The sequence below is a fragment of the Lepus europaeus genome, chromosome 11 (assembly GCF_033115175.1).
Source record: "Lepus europaeus isolate LE1 chromosome 11, mLepTim1.pri, whole genome shotgun sequence".
NCBI lineage: Eukaryota > Metazoa > Chordata > Mammalia > Lagomorpha > Leporidae > Lepus > Lepus europaeus.
In genome coordinates, this window is record NC_084837.1 from 56381174 (window position 1) to 56407889 (window position 26716).

General features: G+C 38.9%; 1 protein-coding gene across 3 annotated transcripts in view; it reads left to right on the top strand.

Moving 5' to 3' along the window:
* The window catches only part of FMN1 (formin 1), a 433901-nt gene that overhangs the window by 360381 nt on the left and 46804 nt on the right, over positions 1–26716 (top strand). For all 3 annotated transcript variants that reach the window (XM_062205569.1, XM_062205570.1, XM_062205572.1), the window contains one exon: positions 25666–25717. In XM_062205569.1, coding sequence (XP_062061553.1) covers positions 25666–25717 — 52 coding nt within the window. The remainder of the gene's footprint in view (positions 1–25665; positions 25718–26716) is intronic.

Consider the following 26716-nt stretch of genomic DNA (forward strand, 5'->3'; position numbering starts at 1 on the left):
TAAGCTGAGACAATAGGTCCAGTCCATAATGACACCAAATAAGGTGTCTTGGAATGTGATTGCATCCATATGCTTTCAGCTCATGCAGTATGGGCACAGAGAACCAATCTGGGAAACTGGCCTAAATGGGAAGCCCTGCTGCTGACTTGATTTCCACCATTCTAATTCAGCAGCCATCCGTGGAATCCTTAATATGGATTAAAGTTTAAGAGGAAATTTTTAATTTTTGGAAAAGCACCCCTAACCACATGCCCCCACTCCAGTCTTGGGTCCTTTGTTGTTCACTGGCTAGAAACACCAACAGCAAAGAAGTAGAGATGGCCTGACTAGTCCTCCTGTAGGTGTACTTCTGAAGAGCTGTGAGGCAGACAGAGCTTTTGTGTGCGAGTCTGATTCTAACTTGGTGAGAAGAGTAGATGAGTCTCATGAATGGTTTGTATAGTCTTAGACCAGATATTGTATAGCAGAGTCCTGTGATGGGATATTTGGCTGTGATATCAATGTTACGTTAGAACAGACCTTGAGAAAACAATAAAGGAGGTTATTCTTCAGATTCGGCTAGAATTTTGCTGTTCTGTTTCTGTGGCCTTACAAATTATGCTTTAAGCTTGTGATCAAATGGCCAGCTATTGCTCCAAGAAAGCAAATATTACCATGTTTGCTATCCACCAGGGTCTTTTGTCTAACTGGATGGCAGAACATTTGATGCACAAGATAGGTAGCAGATGCCAGCAGATAACAAGGTTTGCCTTAGAACATCTACCAAGAAATACTGTGTCAGACCTGCCTATCTTTCTGATAATTGGAGTTACCATAAAATAGCATAATGAAGAATTTTTCAAATCTTTAAGTAGAAAACACTGAACCCACTAAATGTTTCTTTGTGGTATTAATCAATATTCCTAGTAGTCAGAAAACATTCTTTCTCTCCCTAGCAACTTTATTAAATTACTGAAAAGTCACGGTTTGATTTGGAGGGAGATTGAACCTAGTGGTAGATCTAAATCCTTCCTTTTTTCCTGAGAGTCAGATAATATATTTTTTTTGACAGGCAGAGTTAGACTGTGTGAGAAAGAGAGAAAGGTCTTCCTTTTCCATTGATTCACCCCACAAAGTGGCCGCTACAGCTGGTGATTTGCGGCTGGCGTGCTACGCCAATCCAAAGCCAGGAGCCAGATGCTTCCTCCTGGTCTCCCATGTGGGTGCAGGGCCCAAGGACCTGGGCCATCCTCCACTGTACTCCCGGGCCACAGCAGAGAGCTGGACTGGAAGAGGAGCAACCGGGACTAGAACCCGGGGTGCCGGCGCCACAGGCAGAGGATTAGCTTAGTTAGCTGCGGCGCTGGCCTCAGATAATATTTTAACCATAAGTATTTATCCCTAATTCTCAGAGAAGGAATGAAGCTGCTACTCTGAATTGTCCTCTATAGGATGTAATAGATGCTGTACAGAAGCATTATCAAATGATAATTAGATCTTATAGCCAGATAAATTCCATTCACTGTTACAGAAACCCAGTGAGGAAAGAAAACACTAAATGATGAAGAATTAATGGATCATTTTTTAATTAGCTCCATTGATTTAGAAAACCATTTTCCTTTTGGATGACTTTCAGTAATCAAAATTTACCAAAGTAAGAAAACATCCTGACTTTCTTCAAAAAAGGCAGTATAAGTATAGCAGAAATGATGAATTATACTGTGTTTATTATTCTGCATCCTTACTAATATATCTTCATATTAATACATGTGGATCTAAATACTTTTCATTGTTATAGATTATGCCTTTGGGTGAATAACTCATGTCTTTTATTTATCCTTACCTCTTTTCCTTGCATTGCTCTGACAATCCATTGTGAAGGAAAACTAGTCATCTGTATATCTTCTCTTCTTCACAGCAATATTGGGGAGATGAACAAGACAATGACATGAAACGAACAGACCTTTTTGTTAAGGAGGATAGATTATTAACCTAATACTACTATCTTAAACCTTAATAGTCTCCAACTAGGACACAAATTATCAAGCATTCTTTTTTTTATTTAAATAATGTAATATTGATAAATCCATATGTGAAAGTGGTAATAGTGTAAAATTAGACAAATGTGGTTAGTTGGATCTTAATACCACAAATTCAGACCACAGCAAGGCTTCAAAGACAATCATGTTTCTGCTTATAAATGATAGTTTAAGCTGAGTGGCTGAAGTTCCAAGTTCTCCTTAGTCCCTAGATGGACAGTAATGCTTCTTGGACTGTAATTTTCCATCTTTCTTTTTGGAAAGATTGACTAGAGGCTACTCAGTAAAAGAAACCTTGGAAATAAGACTTCTGTCTTACACCATCTATTCATGAAAGAGAGCTGCAAAAATAAACACATACCCAGAACCTAATGGAGACATGGCACCAAGCCTAAGGAAAATGCCATCCCTTCTGCCTCTTTTAAAATTCCCTTTTAGTTTTATTTAGTTTTAGGATATGGCAAATGCATCAGTTGTAGACCAACGTTTGTGTTTTCTGAATTTGTTTATCTAGAAAGCAGTTGAAGATGATAAGAATAAGTAACCTTGTAAAGAGCCAGCACTAGGAAAACTGGGACGGGTATCAAGAATATTATTTCTGTAGCTGTATTGCTCTCTGGAAGCTACCTGGAATATTTTAACACTGTACTCTGTTATATCATCATGTGTTCTGGTAGAAAGTGGGTCTCTCTTGATTCCAACATAAAAAAAAAATCCAATTTAAATTCACAGGTGGACATGAATTAAAAATTTCATGAAGCATTGGAATTAAAAGACAAGAAGTCTGCGTTCAGTAATGGATCAGGAAGCGCATCAAGAGAGACTACCCTTGTTTCTCACTATCTCCGAGATTTCTGGTTAAACTGATCTGTGCTTTGTGCTTCTCAATCCTTTGATTCTGGTATTTTTGGTTTTATGTTGTTTTGTTTTCGCTGTCTTTTCACTAAATCTTCCTTGGGTTTGATCTGATGGCATCAACTCTTTCTACAGTTTCTAAGCATATCCTCTTGGCCTGTTAACTCTTCCTCCACCTCCATACCCCCAAACATTTTTCCCCAGAGAATTCAACTTTGGGTTTTTTTTTTCAACACCATCACAGTTGGCACACAGACAGCTGCAGTAAGCAGCACCCCAATCCCAAGAAGTATTCCATTTCCCTTAGAGAGCTTCTTCTCCAGTGCACTGTGGAGCACTTAGCCTTGCACCACCTTGCTTGTCCTCGCACTCCTCATGGGAAAGAAGCAACCATGAGGCCTCTTGCTGTATGAGGGAAGTGATGCTTTGAGAGGCATTCCTCCAGGGACCACACTGCCAAGACAGTGATAGGTTTAGACATCTAGTGACAGAATCTGCTCTTATTTCTGACTACTGTTTCACACTTGTTTTCATCATTCAGGTTTTGTTATCTGAACAGATTTTATCTGTGATTTGCTTAGCCTCTGATTACTAACAATATTTTTTACCTCTCAAGTCTACTTATACTAAATATCTCACACACTGATTTTGTATGTTAGTCTACTTATACTAAATATCTCACACACTGATTTTGTATATTAGGTCTACTATAACTTGAAAAATATTACTAAGTGCCTAATCTTAACCATTTGTTTCTTATAGATAGGCCCACTGCATGTCAGATATTGTGCCAAGAAAAGGCTAGAGACAGTTCCCTGGCTTAAAGATCTCAGGAGATTTCAGGAGAGCCGGAGAGCCAATTCCAGACATATGGCTGTACAGTAGGGCCATCACAGTAGATGGGATAGTAGAGAAAACTTATTCAGCCAGTTTTTGAGAGCTTGCTACATGTCAAGTATGGTGGTGGGCATAGTTTTTGTTGTCATAAACAAAATAAATAAGCCTATAATCAGTAAATCAAAGAAACACAAAAAGCAAATAGGTAGCTCATTGTATAATTGCAATTTGTGGGAAGTTTAGGTTTGGTAGGAGACAGGGTTTTCAGAGACCTACTCTAAAAGAGTGAGGAAACCTCTTCACAGTGATGACATTTAAGCCAGAGAAGGATCTGGTCACAGGGAGCATAGAAGAAAAACATCACAAGCAGAAGTGTCACAAGTGGCAGCCCATAAGTGGGGAAGCACTTGGCATACTGAGAATGAAATGAGTTAATGACACTCTAGCTAGAACAAGCCACCCATGTAGCACCCTGAAGGTCATAAGAAGGAATTTGGACTTTATTCAGTATTCAATAGAAAGCCTTTAAAGAATTTGTAAAATGAAAACATGACTGCATTTATATTTTAAATGATTACTCTGTTGCTCCTTAGAAAATAAATGGAAGGGGGAAAGAGTAGATCCAAGAAAAGGATTGAAGTAACTCAGGTGAAAAATGAGCACTTTTGAACTGCGAGGTGAAAATTAGGGTGGAAAAGTGTAGATGAATTTAAGATATATTTTCAAAGTAGAAAAGGTAGGATATAGATTAAGGCATAGGAATTTAAGCAAAGAGCCAGAAATAATTATGAGGTTTTGATCATCTTAATGAAGTGTAATGATGTATATGGAGGTGAGGAAGACTTTTGTGTTATGACAGGGCTCAAGGGTAATTTGAATTCCTGGATAGTTATTCATCTCAAGATGTCCAAAAAGACCAAAGAAGAGCAAATCTGATGTTGAGAATACAGTTTGGCATTGAAGGTAGTAGATATTTGAGATTCATGAACAGAAAGAAATAGCTGTATGGATTACTAATTATATGAAAATAGAAGAAAGTCAAGAGAGAGCACAGGGAACTGAATATATCTAGAGTATAGGAGGAAGAAGAAGAACAAATGTAGAGAGTGGAAAAGTGACCAGCATGGTTGATATAACTGACCAATACTGAACATGAACCTGTACAACTGGCTACTACTGTTTATTTGAAAAGTAGAGTTACAGAGAGAGAAGGAGAGACAGAGATCTTCCTTCCACTGGTCCACTCCCCAAATGGCCTCAACAGCCAGAATTGGGCCAAGCCAAAGCCAGGAGCTTCATCTGGGTCTCCATGGGGTGCAGGAGCTCAAGCACTTGGGCCGTCTTCTACTGCTTTCCCAGCACATTAGCAGGGAGCTGGGTTGATCTGCCAGGACTTGCACTGGCACCCAAATGGGATGCTGGCTTTATAGGCAGCAGCTTAACCTGTTGTGCCACAATGCTGGGCCCAGGAATACTTTTTGAATATGAAATTTACCCATAAACCATTATGTACCATTTGTGTGACTAGACCCCTAATATGAATTGAAATAGTGTGTTTCAAGGAATTTGTTTCCCACAGAGCACCTTTAAAGTAGGTATTTTTTTAAGAAAAAAAATTATTATACCACCACATTATTATTTGATGATAATAGTATAATTGCTACTTTGGCATTTTATCTGCTTTTTAAATCTAAACTGTGCTAATGTCAGGCACCATAGAATCTATGGAAGAGGAAATGTAAAACTTTGAGTTTTGAAATTTAAGCATTTCCATGGAATTGTAACACTGGAATGGGAATCTTCTCATTGTGCAGAGACAGGACTCTGGGCATGCCTTGCAGTATACAATAACAGTAGAAAGTACCTGTCTCTAAGACAGAACCATGAAAGGGACTTTTGTCTGGGGAGACAGAGCAATGCCTTGGGTAGCCAATGATGTCTCAGTACCTGCCTAGTGCAGTGTTGTTCCTCTCCTCGAATCTCCCCAAAAGAAATGTACTACAAACTGCAGCATACTATGTACCCAGAGGAGAGACTCAGCTACAAGGGTTGGTTCACTCTTTAGAATCATCAATTGAGGAAAGCCAACAAAGCCAGTGAATAGAACTTAACTTCTGAGAAAACACGTCTGTGGGCAGAACAGGACTTCAGAACATGCACATTTCATAGTAAGAGAATTACAGGAGACTTTCACCTCCATAAAAAAGAATCCAGTAGAGAACATAGAAATGAAAACGTTGGTTGATTTAGAAACAAAATCAGTGTATCCCAAAATGATAAAATGGACATCAGGAAAAAGTAAATTAACAAGCTGAGAGGTAGATTAAGCCAAGGAATCCTCCCCAAATAGAAAAATAGATGGAAAGTATGGAGAAATGGTACTAGATGGAAAATAGATGCAGAAATTTCTCCTAGTTAATTCCACATCTACTTAATATATGTGAAGGGAAGGGAGGAAGAAAGATTCAAAGTAGTCATAGTAGTCATACAAGATAACTTACTAGAAATGAAGAAAGACTTGCATCTTTTACTGACAGAGTCTACAAAGGCAATGGAAAAGAAAGGCAAAAATGTAAGGGTACTTCAAAAAGTTCATGCAAAATGGAATTAAAAGTTAAATTAGTTTTGGTACAAAAAATTTTCAAATCCATGTATAATTTTTCCATAGTGTGAATTTTCATCAACTTTTTGAAGACCCCCCCTCATATGCATGAATTTCAACATTTTTTGCACCAAAATAAGCTTATCTTTCAATTCTGTTTTCCAAGGTTTTTGAAATACCTTCACATACCAGTTCACATTCTTAATTCTTTATACTGGACTTTAAGAAATCATGGATTTAAAAAGATTCTAAAAGCTAAACAACAAACGTCTCAATAGGAACACTAGATAACAGGAGAAAAACATAGCAATAAATTTAAATTTCTGAAGGAAAAGATTCATCTTAGAATTCTCTATTTAGCCAAGTTATCTTTAAAGTGAATGAGAAAAGTAAATTTTTTCTGAGAAACACAAGGCCTAGAAAATTATTACTCTAAGATCTTCTCTTGAAGTTGTACTTCTTCAAAAAGAAGTTGAATCCATGAAGAAGTGGAATGGCAAAAGGCATAATGGGCAAAAAATGCATTAAGTAGTGGTTAAATATTAATTGTAAAGCATTTGTTTTTTAATAATCTGGACATAAAAGTACAGATGATATCAGCTTGCGATGTAACCACAGAATTTGTCAGAAGGAAGAAAGGAAAAGTATGCCACCCTTATATTGTTTTGGGCTAGGGTGCTGTTATATAATTAACTCTAGGTACGGTTAGAATCATATATGTTATAGACAGTGAAATGGAAAAGTGTTCACTAGTCACAAAGTATCTACCATTTACAAACCAGTAGAATAAAAATAAAGCAGAGACTAACAGAAGTGAGGGAAGAGTAAAAAAAGAAAAGAGCTTGGTAAATAAATGTGGTAGAAATAAATCAAAATAAACATGAATGAGTCAACCTTACCCAAACAGCTGAAAGCCTTAGCCAGGGCAATGTGAAGAGGACAAAACTACCATTGTTTGCATATTCTGGTTATCCATTTCTGAGAGAGAGAGAGAGAGAGAGTGAGAGACCGACCCACCTTGCACAATTCCAAATGATTAATGACATAAAAAGACAAAGGCAAAACCAAACATATAAGCAGTATTATTTTAAAAAGAAGGCATCTTTATGATCTTGGAGTTAGAAAATGCCTATTTGAAAGTGCTATGAAAGCAAAAGATGTGAAGAAAGTATTAACTTGACTCTTTGAAAATTAAATTTACAAATGACAGAAATTATGAACAAAGTCAAGAGGCAGGCAAACACATGAGGAAGATGTTTGCAATATATAATGAAGGATTTGTACTAAAATCCATGTGATCTGCAAAAATTAAAAAGTTTGATAACAATTGTCGGCCCTTAGGAGTATAAAGTGATAATGCATAAGTGAGGGACTATTTGATGGCCTCAAATAAATAGAAACTGTGCACAGCTGATGAGCAAACAAGTCTACTTCTTGTAGCAGACTTGCACTGTTGCCCTCAGTCACTCAGAAGTTCTGGAAGGGTAGATCCCAAACTGATGATAGCAGTGGTCTTAGGTAATGACTGACTGTTGGAGGAGAAAGAGGAAGCACTACAAGAGGGCTGTCAAAAGGGACTTCCTCTGTAATGTGTATTAGTTTTACAAGGAGAATGATGATTACCTAAAGCAATTAAAAAATAATTTTTCAAGTTTCTGAGAGTGGAAGTTTTATCTTCAGTTTTATAGTATACCAAATGAGAGATTCTGTGTTTGTAGTTCTGTCTGTTAGTGCAAGGATCCAGGTTGAGCTCAGTGTTTATGTCATCATGAATCTCTGTTATGATGTTCTCTTGCTACAATAGGGAGAGTTTTTAGATGAGCATGAAGTTTGTATATGCCCTTCACACTGTGTTGATGGATTTGGGTTGGAAGTTGTCTGCATTTATCTTTAGGCATATCAATTTTAAATGTTTAAATATCTGTAATTTTTTTGTTTGACACTGACGTGGTTAGACTTATTTAGTTCACCATTTGGGATAGTGAGATCTTAAAAAGTCTATCAAAGGCACATTATTCTCCCCAGTCCTGTTTCAAATGTGCAGAAAGTAGTAGGTTATGCACTTAGATTGTTAACTTCATTATATAAATGACCCTAAACCAACCATAAAATAATTGCCAATAATAGCAGCATTGTTTCACTGAGCTTTTATCCGTGACTATGAGTCATTTTTCCTCTCCAAAATGAGAAGTGTGTGTGTGTGTGTGCGTGTGTGCAAGTTAGATCCTAAATGCTCAACTTTTGACCATATTTTCTTCTGCTTTGGAATTTTTTTTCTATCCATCATTATATTTCTTTAGAAAACTTCTTTAAATTTTTTAAGGGAAGGAACAAAGCTAGCAAAGAAACAGATGTGTCCCATATAAAATATGCAATAAATCTTGTCCCACAAATTCTTTGCTCTGAACTTTCTGACAGAAACTGTCAAATATCCACTTTAATTCAGGTATAAAATGTTCACTCCGTGTCATGGCGCCAACCACCATATGCCAGAATAAAGCTAGTGACCAGCCATAAAAACAGGCGCAGAAGCACCTTGGAAACGGTGCAAGTCATCGTGGGTGAGAACGACCCGTATAAATCCATGGGGAATTAATCTCGGCTTTGCTACTATCCCGCTGCGCATTTACAATGAGCCGCGGCTCCCACACAGCAGAAGCAGTCATACTTTTTAAGAGGAGAGAGAAAATAAGAGAGCCGTGTGTCCACCTAATGAGCTTGTGGGTGGGGCCAGAGGGCCGCTTGGATCAGAAGGCAGTAGCTCCCCAAAGCTCTCCCCTTCAAGAGGCAGATCCGAGCCTCAGTGGAACATGTGGGGTTCTTCTCCAGCTCGCCTTGCTGGGCTTCCCAGATCATGTGAAACCAATCTCCCCAAAGTGCAATCACCAGAAATGACTTCAGCTTCATAAATCATTGTTATCATCCCACAGGAGGAGGTAATGCTATGGTTTTTCTCCAGTAAAACATTTCAAGCCTCTGGTTTCAGGAGCTCCCCACCCCCACCCACCCCTACCAGAAATCGGCCTCATGCCACTTGCACAATTAGCTTTAGGCTCCTGCCTAAAGGACACAGTGGCACTTCTCCAATTTACCTGCGGTAGGAACATTTTCCACTTGGCTCTCAGATTTCTCCTACTGAGGAGAGAGTGTGTGTGCGTATCTTGTCATATGCTCACAGGCCTCCCACTTGCTTCTAAAAATACACTGACCCTCAATGTTTTTTCCTATTAAGGGTGTTATCTTTGTACAATATTTTTCAAATACAGAACAAATATATTGGGTTTAAGCCTCGTAGAAAGAAGTTTTAATTTATTTTTGCAGTATTAGACATTCTTTGTGCTAGTAGCCATCTGAAACAGTTCTCTACTAAGATATAAAAATAGACTAAAGGGCAAAGAGATACGTTATTTCCAAAACAAATCCAAAGGTAAAAATTTTCTTTAAGGACATTTGAGTCTTACGTCCGCTTCCAATTGTAGCTTCTTCTAAAATGTGACCTGGGAGACAGCAGGTAACGGCACAAGTGCTTGGGTCCCTGGCATCCAAGTGGAAGACTCAGATGGATTTCCTGGCTCCTGGCTATGGCCTGGCTCAGCCCTGGTTCTTGCAGGCATTTGGGGAGTGAATGGATGGATGATCTGCTTCTCTTTCTCTCTCTCTCTCACTCTTTCTATGTATGGCACTCTTTCAAATAAGTAAAAATAAATTAATTATATTTAGTTGTATTTGATAATATTTCAATAGTCCTTCATAATTAAGCATTCCCTCCCATAACATATCATTTAAGAAATATAGTCAGTATTGAAATGCTATCATGGGTTTCTAGAAAATTGTTTTATCTAAATAAGTTGCACATTCACTTTGAAATAGAGGTTAATTTCTCAATGATTACTGTCATTAAATAGATTTAAATATAAATAAACTATAAGACTATATTTAAAAATTGACCTCCACATTGACATATTAAAAGAAAAAATCAAACTGCATTATACTCATATCTGGTATAATTTCAACTGTGTGACAAGGAAAAATGAGTATATAATTATAAATATGTGTCCACCTTTATAAAAATTAATAAAACTATTAATAGAGGCCATTACTTAAAGAAAGGCTTACATATCATTTTCTTCTTTATTATTTCCTCTAATATCTAAATGTTCTACAATGAGGACTGAGTCTTAATAAAACTGGGAAGAATATAAAGGTTTGGTAGAAATGAGAGAGAATGTGACCCACTTTAACGTTTAATTTTACTATTTATTTATTTATTTAAAAAGCAGTGAAAGAAAACAAGCTCCCATCCACCAGTTCATGCCCCAAATGCCCACCGTGGCTGGGACTGGGGCTGGGCCAGGGCCAAAGACAGATGCTCAGAACACAATCCACATCTCCGAGATGGGTGACAGGAATCCAAACATCTGGGCCATTTCCGCCACCTCCCCTGGTCTGCTACGGCAGGAGGATGGCGTCAAGAACCAGAACTGGGAATCAAACCCAGGCACTAGGATTTGGAAGGCAGTTGTCTCAACCACTAGGCTGAACACCCCCTTTCTTCTTCTTCAGTCCATTTTCAAATTGTTACCACAGTATAGTTTATTCAGTTTTTATACAGATTTTCTTTAGCAAAAGCCTTTTCTACAAGAGAGTAACAATATTGTTAGAGGGTGACTCTGGAGGAGTTTGCCTGGAATTCTGTAAAACTCACTATGACCCAGCAGTCTTGTAGTCAGTGTAACTTTTAAAACCAAGCCTCATTTCTTTGTCTCCTTTTACTAACGCTGATAATGATCAATTGGTGCTGATGGTCTTGGACATCTCCTCCTGGTAGAAGAAACTAAATGTGGAAAATGTCTTCCACCGCACCTTCTTTGTAAATTTCTGTTCTTCCATTTTCTTGGAAAGATCACCCGAGAACAGAACATCACTTACCTTCATTACTCTTACATAGTTCGTGACATTATACCTATCGAATTTATGGTCATTCTTAGGTGCCACGTCTAGTGACCCCATTTCTGTTCAGAGCTATGACAAATCCTTGACCAAATGACAGAAAAATAGGTGAAAAATATCCTGATGTTAAACACATAGCCAATAAGAAGAAAGTTAAACATTTTTCAGTTTCTATGACCCTGTAAAAGAGTTTTCTAAGTATACTTAACATTCGCCAGGGTTCTAAAAGACTGCTTTAAGGGTATCAAGAGGAATTCCATGAATCATTACAAGATATTCTTGTGTTCTTTTCACTTTATGATTGGACATTTGAACAATTATTTTCAAGAGGGAAAGCTTCAGTTATTTAATATCTTAAGCTACAAAGATGTCAGAGTTTAGCTGAGAAAGAAAAATTTGGGGTGCCATATTGTATTTGTCTCATGTATGAGTGTAGATTTTGTCCTCTCAGTTTTTGATAGGTTAAGATCAATCTTAAACTATTAAGATATCTACCATGCATAATGGATTTTATCCAAATTTTACTGTTTGTAATATGGTTAAAATCATTCTTCGTATTGGACAGGTTTCTGCATATTTCATAAAAATATGTGGAGTATAGACATTGTGTCATTTCACATCTGTGTGTATATAAGGCAAAAAGAAAGGACTTCCTTGTGGTTGACTGTCCATTTAAATTTAACTCATTAATGCAGTTATTACTTATGTCTATTGTGCCATTCACTAATGATATGGCAGTTTTATAATTTTTAAGCAAGAATCTAAAGAGCATCTGTGGAATAGTGAAAACTAGATTAGGCTCAAGGGACAAGGTCAATCTTTTTTGCCCAAAATTAACTGTGTAACCTTAGGTAAATCATTCACATTCTGTGTGCTCTGCAGCTGCTTCCAAACAGCCACCTTTTTTTTCTGATCATATTAAATGAGGCTAATTTTTTGGAAAACAGTTTAAAACATGGGAAAAAAATTTAACTAGAAAGACAGAATTATCAGCCATAATATTTTAGTATATTACTTCTGATTTTTTATAGATAGAATAATTTTATAGTTATATACCATTGCTGTGGTAAACATTCTAAAATCATCTTATTCATACTGTATCTACTGCTTTATATTCTTTTTTATCACTTATAATTATGTCATAGCACTTTCCCCGTGATACTCTTTTCAAGTGTGGTTCAGGGTATAAGGATCTAGTGAGAGTGCCTCAAATGTTGGGAAGTTTATTGTAGGATATCCATGGTACTAAAGGAAAAATAGAATGCTCAGTTGCGTTTACAAGTCTCAGGCACCCAAAAGAGACTGGACAAGCAAAGGTCACTGGGAAACAAATAATTGGGGTAGTGGTGGTAGCTTATTTGCTGAATGAATGTGCCAGGTGCAGTGTTCAAGCACTTTACAAATACCTTTCAATCATTACAATTTTCTAATGTAGGTCATATTGTTACTTCCATTTATAGATTAGAAAACTGAGTCTTAGCCAAATTAAACAATTTACCAAAAGTCAGCAGTTATGGGGCAATTGAAGCTTCAGCTCCACAATTATATATACATTATATTCCACATATATATATATATATATATAATGTATATATATGAGTTGAAAAGATTAAATGATCGGTATGAACCCCTTAGCGTAGTACCCGCCACACTGAGTACTCAGAGTGTTCATCATCATTGCCACCACCACCAATCTGATCTTTCCTCTCAGTTATCTTACCCTGCTTGATAAGCAACTACTCAGCCAGTGGATTGACTATTCTTGGGTCGCCTGTGGTACAGGAAGGAGATGCAGTCCAGTAGGCCGTTCTATTATTGGAAAACATGATTCCTATTTCTTTAGGCTCCTGTTGTTTAACTTAGCTTTATTTTAAACTATAATGTGAGGTGCTTACATTAGGTAATTTCTTAGGTTTCTTAATAGCTCTGGTGTTCCCAAATGTATGGCTTCATTCTATCTGGTGTGAGGATGGATAGGCTAAGGTATAGAGAAGCAAATGATAGCTCTAAGTCATCAGAGACAATTATGGTAAAAATCTAGAGAATTTTTTTCAATTTGTTATGAGGTACTTTCTTTAGATTTGTTGAATATCAATAAAAATGTATGAGATAAAAGCAAAAAAAAAAAAAAGAGAGAGAGAGAGCCTTGCTTTTAAACAGTACTACTTTAAGTTAGAAAGCAAAATGAGTATACAGCTGGTTTCTGCTTTACACATGAACCTGCTAAAAATTCTAACTACCCACTGCTTTTGTAGGCATTCTCGCTAATTAATGGAGCAACAGGTTACTGATTTATTAACACTAGATTTATGGTCTCAAATGCAAAGCATTTAAATATAACATTGAAAAGAAAAAAACCCACAGCCTATGACATGCAGAAATTATACATTATGCTAGTGCTAATACCAAGATAGGACAGAATTATTTGGGAAAGGATATCTTCTTCTAATATTAATATATTTACAATTTATCAATAAATAGTGCTTTAGAATTTCTTGACTCTAAACCCCATTATTTTTGAAATTTTACCAAGGTTCTTGATGAAAAAAAAAATGGAACAGTTCTCTCTTAAAACTATAGCTTCTTTGCAACATGCCTAATACTTGTTAAATGATAACTGCTCCCTGACTGGTGAGGCTACAGAATTCAGTATCCCTGAATGACACCCCAAAAAGGGTCCGTAGGAGAAGCTCTGAGTCTTCCCATTAAGAATAAGACAACTAGGAGACAAGTTAGGCATTGCAAGGAGGCAGGATTAATAGATAATTATTCTCTAAGTGAAAATCATATCTTATAAATATGCTTTTTTTTGGAGCTATCTGTGAAAATAACTTGAAAAAATTTTTATAAAAGACAAATGCCACTTCTATTACTGTTGATAAGTTAAAGTTATACATAGGCCTAGAAGATGGCATAACATGCAGAATTTCAGACCCTGTTTGAGAATGCAACCACCTGACTCCCATTAATGTTAATAAGCCTCTCACCACATCATTCTAAAATTTTACCCCCATGGTCTGCTTTAAAGCATCAAGAATCAGGAAATTTAGAGTGAAAGCTGAAATTCCATCTTGAAACTTTCCCTCTGATGTACTTTTTTACTTCTGTGGAAAATGTGGAGTACAGTGCAGCTCCAAGTCATCATCGAGTGTGTGAGGATTCTGGAAAAGAACAGTGCCCCAAAGGAAATGGCAAAGGGCATTGAAAATAGATTATGAGTGAGAAGACCTGGATTCCACCACTCTTAGTGTAACTCAGGAAAGTCACCTCCCAACTTCAGTATCCATCTTCTCTCCAGTAGCATTAAATAGTCTGCCTAGGTTGTAGCTAGATTAATGAGGTTATACGGTCTTAGCTATCTGAAGTAACCGCATCTGTAGCAACTTGAAGCCAAGAAATCACTATGTACAGAGAGTTGTACAGAGGAACATCACTGGGCTACACATAAACAAAGAGGAAAGGGTAAAAGTATATTAGCTGCTGGGCTGGCACTGTGGCCTAGCGGGTAAAGCCACCACCTGCAGTGCCAGCATCCCGTATGGCCGCCGGTTCAAATCCAGGCTGCTCCATTTCCAATCCACCTCTCTGCTATGGCCTGGGAAAGCAGTGGAAGATGGCCCAAGTCCTTGGGCCCCTGCATCCACATGGGAGACCCAGAAGAAGCTCCTGACTCCTGGCTTCCAATATGTACAGCTTTGCCATTGCGGCCATCTGGGGAGTGAACCATTGGACAGAAGACCTCTTTCTCTCTCTCTCTCTCTCTCTCTCTACCTCTACCTCTACCTCTACCTCTACCTCTCTGTAACTCTGCCTTTCAAATAAATAAATAAATCTTTTTAAATGGGGTGTATTAGCTGCTAATTAAATGGTTTTATTTAAGAATGACCAAGATTTCTCAAAGTCTGAAGGCTGAGTGTTGTTGGTATGGTGAATGGTTTAAAAACTTAATTAGGGAGACAGAAGGGATAACAGTCTTAACTGACTTGCAGTTATATTTCCAAAAATATTAAAAAGTCTGGCACCTTTCCAGGGGGTTGACTTGTCAATGTAGATGGATCTCATTTAGACCCCAACTGTACTCAAGTGTGATTACTGCCTAGAATTGTGACTTGATAAAACATGTACTTTTGCAATGGTTTTACCATAGAGCACAGACCAGACATGTAACCCAATGAACACAGAATATATTGTGACTCCTTAAACTGTATTGATCACCTATACAAATAGTCATCAAAAATTCTAAAAAATAATATTATTCTCCTTGTATGAGACTTTCCACAGTACTTTCTAACTCAAATTGTTATAAAATATTTTGTGCAGTATTTGAATGTTATCATACATGGACTTGGAAGTGTGAAAATGTAAATTAAGATCTTAAGTCATCTGTAAGTTTGGTTCTACTAGGACTGACCTGTTCAACCATTGGTGTGGGAAATAAGCACTACTACACCAAGCACACCATTATGTGTATGCAGTTAGCATCTCTTTGAGCACCTAGAATGGTGCACGTGATGTGCAGATGGGGAAACCGAGAGAACAGCTGCCCAGATCATTTTCCATGTTCTGCATTAAATGAAGAACCCTGGTTGAGAGTAGCCCCAGGAGACCAAGTTAGGCAGTGCCAGTATTTTGCTTTTCTTTGATGCCATGCAGTTATTCAAATTCACTCATGAAGAGCAAATGGAAGTGCAGATAAAAATGATGAAAAAGAGATCTGGGAAGACTGACTGAAATAAGTGGTCCCAGGAGAGTTAACACTGAAAAACCTTTACAGTCTTTTTATCTGGTCTTCTAAGATTTTGTGACTCTGAAGATCTCTTCAGAGTCTTCTGATACGATGTCTTTCACTTGGTACTTACATCAAACACTTAGTTGTCTCCTTTAGACTCAGGTGGGTGACCTGGGAATCACACTACACTCATATGTCAGAAACCTTCAGATGCCATTCATTACCCAGCTTCACACCGATTTATACCCAAAATCCCACAAATAGCCCCTTAGGCTCTCAGTGTTGCCATGCAGCTAGACACTCGAAAATGCCAACTCTGAGACAGACTGCAAAAGTTCATTCTTCCAGTTTAACCACAACCAGGAAAACTAATAAAACAAGAAGACTAGATAGGATATTGTCCTCCATAGGCAAGCATACCAAAAGGAAAAAAAAAAATCTAAGGGTAAAAGCTCTATATAACTCAAGGGTTCCATATATCTGTGCTATTCCCCCTCTCAAATAAATGTTAAAAAGCCATTCCTCTTTCCATTGTCACCTCTGCTAGCAAAAGAAAGCACTTCTCTCCTGGGAAGTGCATGACGGGGCGATTTCTATGAAATGAAAAATGACCGCTGTGTTCACATCAAATGGATACCACATGAAGTAGAGTACGGGCCCTTTGTTCCCTCATTAGCATCACCCAGCTCCTCTATTTGTAGAGCTGTAATAAAAACAGCTTCTTTACTGTGGGTCCTGTTGGTTTACACCAACCATGTCGGGTCCATAAACCACGGTATATTAAAGTGTAATAGCCTGTGTAAAGAATACTAGGAAGATATTCCAACCACCATTCCTGCCCCTCATTTCACCGTTTACTACCTTCCAGATGGGTATCCATAAATATGACTTAATTATGTTGGCATTAAAAACCCCACTTTCTCTGAAGAGTAACTTCTTTCTTCAGCCACTCTCACTGTGTGAGTGGCACTCTCAATAATAAAGTTCTGGGTATTTTGAAACATTTAAATGTTGAATATTGTTAGTCTGAACATTTTCTAGAAGTGTCATTTTACTTATAAAACTCCTCCCCTTTTCCAAGTGTGTTTAAAAATTCAGTATGAGACAGATGAAATCTGAGGGTTAATGTTCATTGTGCCTATGAAATATTTCCATCCAAAACAGGACATAAGGGGATGGACAAAGTATTCTCTCGCCTTTCAGGGCTGCTCTTCTACAGCGTTGTCGTAATGGAAATTGGAATGTTAGAAATTGCCAGGCCAAGCAGTGGGCTCTGATCCCAACGTGAGGACATATGTTCTGGTCCCTCTGTTGTATGTTCACCCATCTATCAAATACTGAAGGAGGTGCCTCTTGTGTGTTAGTTCAAGGAAAGTCTACGGAACTCATTTTGGTCGTAGCCCTCAAGAAGCACAGTCTAGTGAAAAAACAGTGACCTCAGGACACTGTTCTGCATCCTGGGACAGGGAATTATGGGGATGCAGTGCTGTTGGAGTGCCACAGAAATATGTCTCATCATTCTTTGGGGGAACTTTTAAGCATGGTTTTTGAAGAAAGAGAAGACATTTACGATAGGGGTGGAGAGTATAGAGGAAGGGAGAAGGCCAGGGAAGAGAACACATTCAGAGCAGAAAAAACATGCCCCAAAATAAAGGCATGAGAGAGCAGATTGAGTCCAGAGAATAGCAAGAACTGACACGTGACAGGAGCACTGGGCAAATAACGGCAGTGGTAGGAGCCCGGTTCCTAAGGAATTGCTGTGCAATGCAGGTGTGCTTCATCCTGTGAGGAGGGAGAGCAACAAAATCATGCAGCCAGGATGTTGTAACTCAGTTTGCTCCTTATGGTGCCGGTTTTGGAGGCAATACAGAGAGGTGAATTCCCTACAACACAGGAACTTGTCACAGGTCATGGTGTAGAGTCTCGAGGTTAAAGGAGGAATCTTTACTCACAGGAAACTTATCTTGTAAAATCAGACCCCTGTATCATTATCTTTGTTTTGATATCAAGGAAGTGATCCAGTTGATCAGGTCAAAGATTAAAGACAAGAATGGTTATTAAGTGCGAAAAAAAATAGTGTTAGGTGAGAATCATCCTAAGTACCTCTCCTTTCAGCCTACCCACTCCTACTTGACTCTCAAATTTTTTGAAATTATAAATCAGTTTTTCTTTCTGTCCTGAGGATTAAACAAAACCAGTGAGCTGAAACAGCAAATAATGTGACTTTAGATTAGAATACTAGAACATCCTTTTAAAGAAAAGCCTTACAGACCTTGGGAATGACATTGGCTTTGTATATGAAATGGGAAAATACATTTTGAGCAGAGGACAAATGATCTGCATTGAAAATGATCACAAGCAAAATTTGTGTCTACTGAGAGCCATCATGGACATTCTAAATAAAAAAGATTTTACCTGAAATTCCATACTGACCATCTCAGACTACTAGCATTTCCTTCTAACCATTAATCATAATTGGCTTCCATTCTTAAGTGCCCATGCTATGCTAGTCACCAGGTTAATCTCGCATCTCATAGTCACAGCCACCTTACAAGGTAGGTCTTATTCTCATTTGATGCATGAGGCCCAGTGGAGCAAAGTGAGTTCCCCAACGTCACCCAGGCGATAAGTGGCAGAGCACACATTCAACCTTGGTCCACCTTATGCAAAGCCCAAACTCTTTACACTGAGCTATACTGCATTTAACTTTGTGCCAACTCACTGACAGTTTGAACCCCAGGCAGCTTCAACATGGCATTGAACCATCAAAGGTCTGACGTCAAAGATTCTCTTCAACCAAATACTTTTATGTGCCTGCTCAGCCATGTGGGAGGTAGATATCATTTCCTCCACTTAGAGAGGGAAAAACTGCAAAATGATGCACAGGACTTGGCTACAATATTGAAGTAACAGAGCTGAGATTAAAACTTGGCATTTAACTCTCTTCATTCTGATTTGCATTCCTTGGGCTCACAACCATTCAACAGAAAGTGCTATTTCTGCTTCATTAGGTTGGCCACAGTACTTAAGAATTTCAGAATTGTTACTATGGGGTGATTTTGTGATGACTAAGGAGACAATGGCCATCAAATGAACCAGGAAGCAAAATGCCAAGGCATTAAAGACTTAGACAAACCAAGTGGTTTTTACTCAGTACAGGCTATATTAGATAAAATGGCTATATTAAATAAAATGCCTATGAATATTTCTCAAAAAAAAGCACCTTCTAAAGAAGCCATTGCTTTCTCTCTGTGACATAGAATTATGAGAAATAAAAGATTTTCCTCCTTGAAGAAAATTAAAGTTTAAGAAAAGAACATAGTACTACTAACGACAGAAAACATATTGTAGGTGAAAGGTAGATAAACTTACCTCTCAACTTTCCCCAAGCACTTTTATTATAATTTTACTTAAGGTATACAAATTTTATATGTATGCATTCAGGAACATAGTGATATTTTTCACCCTACCCTCCCTCGCGCCTTGTGTTTCTACCCTTATTCCTCCCCTCTTTTCTATTCCCATTCTTAATTTTTATAAAGATCTATTTTCAGTTAACTTTATACTCTTTAAGATTAACCCTACACTAGGTAAAACATTCAACAAATAGTGTGAAGGAAAAAAACATTGTTCTGCAACAGTCGAGACAAGGGCTATTCAAAATCATCACATCTCAAAATGTCAATTTCACTTTTTTAGATTACCTCTAAGGTACTCTATTAGCTAGCACAAATTGCAGAAAACATATGGTGTTTGTCTTTTGGGGACTAGTTTTTTTCATTAAGTATAATGGTTTCCAGTTGCATCCGTTATTTTTTTTTTTACCACTGTGTAGTATTCCATAGTGTGTATTTACCATAGTTTCTTCATCTAGTCTTCATTTGATGGACATCTGGGTTGATTCCCTATCTTAGCTGTTGTGGATTAAGCTGCACTAAACATGGGGGTATAGATAACTCATTCATATGCTGATTTCATTTCAATTGGGTAAATTCCTAGAGTGGGATGACTGGGTCATATGGTAGGTCTATATTCAGAATTCTGAGGTATCTCCATACTGTCTTCCACAGTGGCTACCCCAGTTTACATTCTACCTTTTTCCCCACATCTTCACCAGCATTTGTTGTTTGTTGATTTCTGTCTGAGAGCCAGTCTAACTGGGGTGATGTGAAACTTCTTTTTGGTTCCCCAAGCACTTTTACAGATGCACCATCATCAGAGTGTGCGTATAGCCTTGATAACAAAGTTTGGAGGACAGAATTGATATGAAGAAAACCTGTTTTAGTCCTCTGACCTGTTTTCTGCATCGCTCTTATCATCTTGAAAACGAAACAATCATCATCAATGCTGCTACTATTTCCCCGATTTTGAACAGAATGAGATTTAGCTTGTTTCAGACAAAGAGACAGTTATTTGTGAATGAGAGATGGAAGAAAAGAGCAAGGGGAGGGAATGTCTGTTATTTTCCTGTCTCCCCTGGTGACATGTCATTATCTGACAACCTCTTCCAAAGTTATTTTTCTGAGAGCTCACCTACCCCCATGCACTCACTATACACTTTTTGAAATTGAACAAAGAAGCACACGAATACGTATATTATCCTTGTTGCTTTGTAGAATAGAATATTAAGGAAATCTCATACATAGATTCAGGGCTACTATTAGTTAAACTTTTAGGGTCAGAACAGTTTCCATCTAAGACATGCCATCTTTAATTTCAATGTTATCTCTCCTTTTTTGTGCCTGGTGCCAATATGGCATGCTGTATGGCATGGTCTGGCTGCCCAGGCATGCCTAATTCCCTGAGCCACACAGAATCTCTCTCTTTTTTTTTTTTTTTTGACAGGCAGAGTTTTTAGACAGTGAGAGAGAGAGAGAGAGAGAAAGGTCTTCCTTCCGTTGGTTCACTCCCCAAATGGCCGCTACAGCTGGCATGCTGCGGCCTGCACGCTGCGCTGATCCAAAGCCAGGAGCCAGGTGCCTCTTCCTGGTCTCCCATGCAGTTGCAGGAGCCCAAGCACTTGGGCCATCCTCCACTGCCCTCCCGGGCCACAGCAGAGAGCTGGACTGGAAGAGGAGCAACCGGGACAGATTCTGGCGCCCTGACTGGGACTAGAACCTGGTGTGCTGGCACTGCAGGCAGAGGATTAGCCAAGTGAGCCACAGAGCTGGCCAGCCAGCTTTCTACCAAGGCAAATCCTGTGAGGCATTGATGGTGGGTGGCTCCAGCAGTTGGGTTCCTCCAACTCAATGGGAGACCCGGATTGTTCCAAATCCTGGCTTCGGCCCTGGCCCAATCCCAGCTGTCTTTAGAGGAAAATCTCTTTCTAGCTCCTGTCAAAAAAGTAGATCTTGTAACTAGGCCAAGTACCTGTCCTTTCTTAAATGAGGCACAGCTTTCCCATTTCCGTACTATTCACTATCACTTACTCAACTCACTCTAAGACTGTCACCAGTATCAAGAAACCAATAATAGAATCTTGGAATTCTGGTTTGTTTTTTTAATCTCTGATCCACAATCAACTTATTTGTTGATGGTATTGGAATTTGAGTTTGTGGCTCCAAACACTTTCTTCCCAGGCAATTCATTTGTTTTTTTCTTAGATGGGGCATTTTGAAGATTTGAAATGTATAATGACATGGTTGGAAGTTTCACACATTATGGCAGGAGAAATATTTTAGAGTGGCAGAGAGTCCAAGTCATGCCATGAGTGTTGATCCCTTTTCCATTTGTTCATGGTCCCTTTGCTTACCAAAATGGAAATTTCTGGGTTCTTCTCATTTTGCTAAAGGTTCTTTTCCCTGAGCACTCATAGATTCTGCAGTATACATTGTCCCTTAATAGTATCTCCTTTTGTATCTGGGTGATTTTCCAACTCACCACATTCGTAAATCTGTGGCAAAATCTTATCTAACAATTGTATACTGTATTTCTTTGCAATACTTTCACCCATGGTGACGGCTTGGCCACAGTCTACTTAGCACAGCTTGGAAGTGGCCAGTTAGAAACCCTCTGGTGATGGAAATAGCAAACACACTCCAGGAAGATCACGCAAGCCTCAAAGGAATTTTCCCTCCTGTTTAGCCATGCACATAGTCTAAAATCACTGATTAAGAACAAATCACTCGTTTGTTTCACATTTTGGTAGCCTAGGAGAGACACAAGAAACTTCTTTGTATCTGATTGGCTAAGTACCAGACTATTTCACAGAATTTATTGCTGTGAGTATTGGATTCAGGGTTGGGGAGAGAACCACACAGCAAAAACAGCCATCAATATGATTTAATTTCATCTAAAATGGTGTATTTATAAAAGCCAAATCATTTTCATATAGAACAAAATAATTTTTCTTCATTTAAATTTACTGCATTTAAAGATCATAGTGTATCCTCAGCCTCATAGTCTTCTGTAGCTTTTGTTTGTATTCTAAATATAAATTTATACATTTAGGAAAGGCAATTTGTCTCTTCTTAAACAAGCTTTATCCAATACAATTTGAGTGTCCTTTATCCAAAATGCTTGGACCAGATGTATTTCAGATTTCAAAGTTCTTCAGATTTTGCAATATGTTAATAGGCTTTACAGGTTAGGCATTAGGTATGCTCAACTTATACATACATTTTTAATCTGAAATAATTGATTTAACACATGGATTTTTTTTTTCCACATTTAAGGTTATAGCAGAAAGCAAGTCAGATATTGCTCTCCTAGAACTTACATTCAATTGTGTAGTAAACAATGAGTAGAGAAATATCTGGCAGATAGTTAGAGGCTATGGGGGAGAAAGGTAAGACAAGAGGGGCAGGGGTAGATGGTGAGTGATAAAGGATGATCATTTATTTAGTGAGGCCAGAGAAGGTGGTGGTTGAGTTGAGACCTGAGTATGGTGAGGGAACCAATGGTTCAGAGACTATGGACAGGGAGGGAAGAACTGCAGGTGCAGAGATCATCAGGTGCATGGGTTTGCTGTGCTCAAACTGCAGCAAGCCTACTAGCCAGGCGGGAAAGAACAAGCAGGTGGAAGTGGAGGTGACATCACTGTGGAGCCATGGACTAGCCTTACAGGGTCTGCTGGGAAACTGAAGACTTGAGTTATTCTGCCAAGATTGATGGCAAACTTTTGGAAAGATGTGAGCAAGAAGGCAACTTGTTAAAGCTTAGATTTTAAAATCAATGAAGATGAAGATGATGATGATGATGATGATGATGATGATGGAGTACTGATAATGCCTGCCTGTGAAATATTGAACACCTATCATGTGCTAAGCACTCTACATGTATTACCTCATTCAGTCTTTATGACAGCTTCCTGGCTGTAGTCACTGTGACTCTTCACATAGGACAGACGAGACAATAACTATAAGGTCATGAATATCTAAGCCACAGTCACACAGGAAGTGAATGGCAAGGGCAAACTTAACAAAATGGTGGGGCCGGCGCTGGGGTGTAGTGAGTAAAGCTGCTGCCTGCAGTGCTGGCGTCCCGTATGGGCTCCTGTTCCAGTCCTGGCTACTCCACTTCCAATCCAGCTCTCTGCTGTGGCCTGGGAAAGCAGTAGAAGATGGCCCAAGACCTTGGGCCACTGCACCTGCGTGGGAAGACCTGGAAGAAGCTCCTGGCTCCTGGCTTCAGATCGCCACAGCTCTGGCTGTTGTGGCCAATAAGAGAGTGAACCAGCAGATGGAAGACCTCTGTGTATATATATACCTCTCCTTCTCTCTGTCTGTAACTCTGACTTTCAAATAAATAAATAAATCTTTTTAAAAAGTGGTGATGTTTTCATGTCTTTTAATGACTTCCATGTGGTATCACAACAAAGACCCTGAATGTGAGTTTTTGGTTCATTTACTTTTCTGTTATTGTAACCTTAAATGAAAGGAATATTAAAGCTTATGTAGATTATGTTACAATTTGCCTATTTTCCTAAACATTTTAAAACTATAAGAATGGTATTATTATCCACAGCACTATGATCTGTTAGAGAAGAATATGTAAAAGAACTATTCGAGGGGCTGGTGCTGTGGTGTAGCAGATAAAACCGCCGCCTGCAGTGCAGGCATCCCATATGGGCGCAGTTCGAGTCCTGGCTGCTCCTCTTCTGATCCAGCTCTCTGCTATGGCCTGGGAAAGCAGTAGAGGATGGCCCAAGTCCTCAGGCCCCTGCACCCACATGGGAGACCCGGAAAAAGCTCCTGGCACCTGGGTTCAGATCGGCACAGCTCCAGCCATTGTGGCCATCTGGGGAGTAAACCAGCAGATGGAAGACCTCTCTATCTCTGTCTCTTTCTCTGCCTCTCTTTATCTCTGCCTTTCAAGTAAATAAATAAATCTTGAAAAAAAAAAAAACTCAAAACTAAGCCAATTACTAAATAATTTCTACAGATCATTGTTCTTTATCTGTAGATTCAGAATTATATCTTAGTATCATTGATTTCCTTAGTTATTGTATGGTTTTTGTTTTTAAGTTTAAACATTTTTTAAAAGATTTATTTATTTATTTTAAAGGCAGAGTTACAGAGAGGCAGAGGCAGAGAGAGAGAGAGAGAGAGAGAGAGAGAGGGAGAGGGAGAGGGAGAGGGAGAGGGAAAGGGGTCCTCCATCCGCTGGTTCACTCCTCAGATGGCCACAACAACTAGAGCTGTGCTGATCCTCCAGGTCTCCCACACGGGTGCAGGGGCCCAAGGACTTGGGCCATCTTCTACTGCTTTTCCAGGCCATAGCAGAGAGCTTGATTGGAAGTGGAGCAGCCAGGACTCGGATTTGTGCTGATATGGGATGCCAGCACTGCAGGCGGCAGCTTTACCCGCTACGCCACAGCGCTGGCCCCAAATTTAAAAATGTTTCAGATTTACTTGAAAAGCAGAAAGAGAGGGACAATGATCTTCTATCTGCTGGTTTATTCCCCAGATGCCCAAAACACGAGCCAGGCCAAAGCCAAGAGTCCAGAGTCTGGGTCTCCCATGTGTGTGGCACAAACGCAAATACTTGAACCCATTATACTATGGTGCACATTAGTAGGAAACTGGAATTGGGAATGGAGCCAGGCCTTGAATCCTGGTACTCTGATATGGGATAAGGGCATCCCAAGTGGTATCTTAACTTCTATGCCAAATACCTCCCCAGCGTGTATGTTTTTTTCATTGAATTTAAAAAACATTATTCTGAGAAAGGACTCCATAGGTTTCCCCAGACTGCCAATAGGACTGGAGTGTGGAGGAAGTATGTGTAGTAATTCTCATGAATTCATTTATATCCAGGCAAAACCACAGCAAGTAATACTGGATTGTGTGTGTGTGTGTGTGTGTGTGTAAAAGTTGAGGGAAGCACAGGACCAGGTTCACAAAGAGACCAGCTATCTTTAGGGTTACTTCATGTGTCCATCTGCTCAGGATTTTTCCAATATATATCTTTGTTCAGGTACAGTTATTAGTATCTCCCCTTTGTTCTCAAACGTGTCCCAAAGGAAACAGTCAGTTCTTTGTTCACTTTTAGCCATAGCTGTTTTCAGGCAAGCAGTGTGGTAGCTGTATCAAATCGAATGCTCTCTCCAGGACATGTGGCTGCAACTCCTAAATTCAGGCTTACTTTGATAATGAGTGAGTCAAAGCTGTAAGATTATCCAAAAGGTGTGATGGAAGAAAATCACGTTAGTCATAATTATTTCTCTTTTACAGCTAAAAAGGAGCATAAAATGGAAGAAACTCACTTGGAGGATGCACAGAAAAGGCAAGTAGCTCTGCTCTGACCCCAGTTCTTTCTTTGATTGGCTATTCTTTATCCTTTATTATTATGTGAATTACGCACATTCACATTGCTGTGCAACCATGCATTTCCAGAACTTTTTCTTCTTCCCCAACTGAATTTCTGTACCTGTTAAACTCGAACTCTATTTCCCTTCCCCTCAACCATTGGCAACTGCCATCCTGCTTTCTGTCTCTGGGCTTTGCCACACTAGGTACTTCATGTAAGCAGAGTTGGTCTTTCTGTGACTGGCTTGTTTCACTTTCCTAATGTGCTGCTAGCCATTATTTTGGCTTTGTTTGTCAAGACTGTACATTCATGATCCATCCATGACCAGCAAGATGCCGTCAGGAGCTAGAACAGGCTTTGTAATGGACTTGGGAATGGTTTTCCTCAGGAGGCAAGGAATCACCCAGAACTAGCTCACCTGCCTCACATACCTGTCATGACACTATTCTATGCATTTGCCTCTACTCTTGAACTGAAGTTAGGTATATTTTAATCTTTCTTAGCATTACAATGAACTAACTCTAACCATTGTTGCAAATACCTAAGAGACTTGTGTCTTTTCTCAGAACCTAGAGGATATTGTAGTCAAGGGACAAGTGGGAAGAAGGCACTGGCCTCTATATAAGGAAAGTCCCCAACCTCCTAGAAGTTGAGAGAGACCTTGGAAATCCTCCGTCTAATCTCTCATCCACTTCAGGCCTCTTCCTTGCTCTTCTTTTCTCGATAGATGTCAGAGCAGAACCACGTGCTTCACTCAGTGGAACCTAAAAATTGATGGTTCTGATCTCTTAGGAGTTTTAGTCAACTTGACTCTCCCTGTTTCAAGCATGATTGGGAGTACTCCAAGGCATTCTCATATTCAGGGCAGACTTACTTTGTATTCATTTGTATTCAAACATTTTGCTGGTACCAATTCTAAAAGTACTAGAAAATTAAATGAGAAGTAGGTAGAGGCAGAAACCAGCAGCTAAAGAG